At 38.3% G+C, this 4,312-nt stretch overlaps 1 protein-coding gene across 2 annotated transcripts; it reads left to right on the plus strand.

Annotated features, from left to right (window-relative positions):
• Nucleotides 1-2,278, plus strand: LOC311300060 (perforin-1-like). 2 transcript variants are annotated; one of them, XM_084424144.1, is made up of 3 exons: nucleotides 1-74; nucleotides 286-806; nucleotides 933-2,278. In XM_084424144.1, the coding sequence occupies exons 1-3, from the start codon at nucleotides 72-74 to the stop codon at nucleotides 2,131-2,133; spliced, it is 1,725 nt and encodes a 574-aa protein (XP_084280270.1). In that variant the 5' UTR covers nucleotides 1-71; the 3' UTR covers nucleotides 2,134-2,278. The 2 variants fall into 2 exon arrangements, with proteins under 2 accessions (XP_084280270.1, XP_084280271.1); XM_084424145.1 differs by having other exon boundaries at nucleotides 1-20.
• The last annotated feature ends 2,034 nt before the right edge of the window (nucleotides 2,279-4,312 follow it).

A 4,312-nucleotide genomic window follows, 5' to 3' on the forward strand; every position in this document is an offset into this window, starting at 1 on the left:
AACCAATCAACCATCGACAGGTTAGAGAGACAACCTATAACTTATATTTGATTATCTCAGCTCTACATTTAATGGTAGGTAACTGAAAAAAATCATTAAATTAATCATATTATTATTTTAAAGAGACAATTACTGCTTAACATCCTTTTGTTCATTTTGTATTTGTTTTAACAATATTGCAAATTTTATGAAGGTATTATTGTTACAATTCTAGACTATCGTTCTTGTTAAGTGATGTTAATTTTCACAATAATCACAATAATGATTTGACTTATCTCACTACAGATGATGGGGCAGTTCCAGATTAACCTTGTTGTTTTCTGGGCTTTGCTTTTCATGACCACTTCTGGAGAGGATGACATAGGTGCATCAGAAGAGTGTGAGGGTGCTCCCTTTGTTCCAGGGTACAATCTTGCTGGCGAGGGATTTGATGTTGTGACCATGGAGCGAAAAGGATCTTACGTGATCGACACGGAGAAATGGGATTTAGGAAACGGCACTTGTAAAATGAGCAAAAACAATTACATGAATGGAATAAAACAGAAGCTACCAGCAGCAGTTGTGTTCTGGAGGACCCTGCCAAAGTGTTCAATGAAAGTCTCCAGTCAGATCTTTGAATCAAGTGAAGCACTGGTCAATGATTCATCATCAGCGCTCTCAGTCGGCTGGAAAGTTGGTTTAGATGTGAAGGCTGCTGGAGCTGCAGTCGGAAGCACTCATTCCAGGGAAGCGAAATTTGCAATGACAAAATCAAAAGAAGACAAATACAGTTTCACCAAACATGAAGTTGCATGCAGCTTTTACAGGTGAGAGAGTTGGGTTGCTTTTCCTCATAGAATGACTTTAAAAAAATAAAGAAAATAAATCTTTAATTGTAATTTGCTCCCTCTTTGATTCCACTTAATTCAAATGTATTAACTATTTTTTTACAGATATGGTCTAACTGAAAAGCCTCCTCTTCATGCAGAGTTTCTTGAAGCAATTAAATCACTCCCTGCATCCTACAATCGAGATGCCTACCGCAACCTGATCACCACATATGGCACTCACTTTACCACAGGTGTCATGTTAGGGGGGAAAATGAAAGCAATAACAGCCATCAAAACATGTCAGGCAACAGTGAATGGGCTTACAGACACTGCAGTGAAAGACTGTTTGGATGTAGAAGCCTCTGGTTCATACAGTGGAGTAACTGTAACGGTAGAGAGCCATTTTTGTAAAGAACTGAAAAAGAAGATGGGCACAAATCAAAAGTTCAGTACCATGTTCAGTGAGCGTCAGACAGAGATTATCGGAGGAAACATAAATGGAGAAGATCTGCTTTTTGATGGTTCATCACACCCAAATTCCCTTAAGACCTGGCTTGAGTCTTTGAAGAGCCTCCCTGACATTGTGCACTACTCTCTGAAACCCCTCCATTTCTTACTGAGTGAAAAACACCCTGCCAGGAAAGGACTGAAGAGAGCTGTTGAAGAATACATAATAGAAAATGCCCTCATGAAGGTTTGCTCAGAGTCTTGCAAGATTGGCAGGAAGTGCAGTGCAAGAGACCGATGTGTTTGTGTTTGTGAAAGTAGTCAAATTATAAAGTCTAACTGCTGTCCAGCTGAAAAAGGACTAGCCACCCTGAAAGTCTACAACCTTAGAGCCAAAGGTCTGTATGGAGATGTAAGAACTCAAACAGACGGCACTGTATCAGTTAAATATGGCACACAAATCAAGCGCACTGAGACTATTGATAATGATGACAATCCACATTGGCCAGAAACATTTGAGTTTGTTCCTATTAAGATTAGCATGGCCAATGAACTAACTTTTGAAGTGTTTGATGCAGACAGCAACTGGAACAGCGACCCCCTTGGTACATGCTCTTTTGAACTTAGAAGTGGAGTTGTGAAGGACGCTTGTGTTTTTACATATGGCACCTTCTTTTTTACCTATGAAGTGAAATGTGCTCCCAGTCTAAATGGCCCACAGTGTAATGAACACAAACCTTCTCCAATGGCTTCCCCTCAGGCTAACATTTTTAGCTCAAGAAATGGTGTTCTGGTTAAAGACATGCCCAGGCTTGAATCAGCTCACAATTTCTCAAATAAATTCAAGAGCGCTTATGGACAACAGATAAAGCTGTAGGATTTTAGTAGGATATCAAATCAGGCCTTATGCATTAAAGCCATAATCTTGCAACGCTTCCTGATAATCAAATGCTTAAAATGCTTAAGTTTGAATTTTATACTTGTCTTTGTATTTTGTTTTATTAAAGCTTTCAAAAAATCTGATTTGTGTGATTTATTTACTTTTTGGGTAGAAAAACTTCCCAAAACTGCTAAAACTGACAGCTGTACTGCAAAATATCTGTATTTAAAAACTTCTTCCTGGAGGCATACTATTTATGTTTGTGGTTATTTGAATAGAATGATTAATTTGAATGTAAAAATCATATAAACTTAATGAGACACCTTTTGCATAAAAAAAAAAGTCCTTTAAGCAAGTTCAGTCACATGCTTTGTGTCAATTTAAAGAGCTATCAGGGGCCTGTACCATGATGGTAACAAACTCAGGGTTACAGGATAAGTTTTGAGTTGACGAATCAAAATCAATCCATTCAGGCTTTGTTGGTACCATGACCCTGATCATCCTGTGAACTCAGGCTTTGATCCTGAGTTCATGAAGCACATACATGTAAGTGTGGCGTTATTAACGTTATTAATGGATGTTAGTACATAGTAGTTATAGACACCTAATATAAAGTGGGACCTTTGATAATGTAGCCTACATATGTATTAAAGTGAACAGCTTACATGTAGTCATTTTTAAAGCTTTATTTGTCAATTCCAAATCTTATTTAAATAAAATATTATCAGTATATATTTATATTCATTTAAACTAAATGCTTAATAATAATTATTGAGCTAAAGTTGCTCTGGTGTAATGGATTATAGGTATAATAATAATATAAATCATGAATACATTTTATATAATAATTATAATAAATGAGCATTGCTAAAATTCAGACAATTTTGTCCTTAAAAATCTTTACTATGTAGTGACCTTTAATTTGGAGCAAGAGAAACTGGGAGTGACTTTATTGCGTCAGACATGTGTCACTTTGCTCACAGCTGATTGGTTGAATTTCGGTTTAGATCTCTTACAACATAACCTGCTGTTTAGCAGGTTAGCAATCCCCATGGAGCACTAAGTTACTTAAGTTACTTAAATAAGACTAAGTTACTAAGTTACTAAAATTCGATACACTTTCATAGTGCCTAAAACCAGGGTTGTCACAAACTAAACTGAAACATACCTAGCTATCCTTCTAAGCCAGCTTCATGGTATCCCACATAGCAAATTTTATCTGGCCCAGCTCCGTTTCACAGAACCCCATTTCCCTCGGCCCACATACCGCAAAGAATGACGGCTCTGTAGTGGTTCAGATCCGGACTGAAGACATGTACCACACATGGGCCAACACTAGCCCAAGTCTCAGCCATTTAATAACCATAACAGGGCATGAGCTGGGCCAGAACTGGTTTTAATAGAGGCACCAATTCTCAGCCATTAATAAATTATATCAACACCAGCTTTTAACCAGACCCTTATCCATTTAATAACCCACAACTGGCCCTGAAATTTTATCTGGCCCAGCTCTGTTCCACAAAACCCCCTTTCCCTCGGCCCACATACCACAAATAATGACGGCCCTATAGTGGCCCAGATCTGGATTTAAGACTAGGAGTCTAGGACCACACATGGGCTATAACTGGCTCGATTCTCAGCCAATTAATGACCCATAACTGGCCCTGCACTGGATCCAGATCTTGTCATCTTTGTGGCCGTCATCTTTGTGGTATGTGGGCCGAGGGAAATGTGGTGTTGTGTGGACTGGAACTGGGCCAGAAAAATTTGCCATGTGGGATTTAAAAGTGAACTGTTGAATATGAATATTAAAGACCTGTAGGGGGCAGTCTAATACAGTTCAACTTAGCTTCAAAAGCAGCAAAGAAGAACCAGTTGTTTGTGCATGTGGAGTCCACCTGTTAAGTTTGATTGTACTGCTTGCTGCTGAACTCAAACAATCATCTTTAATTCTCAGGCACTGTTTCCACCTGGTATTAAGATGCGTTTAAGTTCAAAAGTAGATGCATTTCCGTTTACACCTGGTCTCATTTATTCACTTTCAACAAACTTCTGTCCTGATTTCTTTGAGGGGAGAAATTTCAGCAATGAAAACCTCAAGAAAATTATGTCTAGTTTTACGACATTGATATTAAATGCTCATTGATGCTGTGTTTCAGGTAAGGTGCGTTTGAAT

The sequence above is a fragment of the Rutilus rutilus genome, assembly GCF_951802725.1.
Source record: "Rutilus rutilus genome assembly, chromosome: 11".
In the NCBI taxonomy this organism is placed as follows: Eukaryota; Metazoa; Chordata; class Actinopteri; order Cypriniformes; family Leuciscidae; genus Rutilus; species Rutilus rutilus.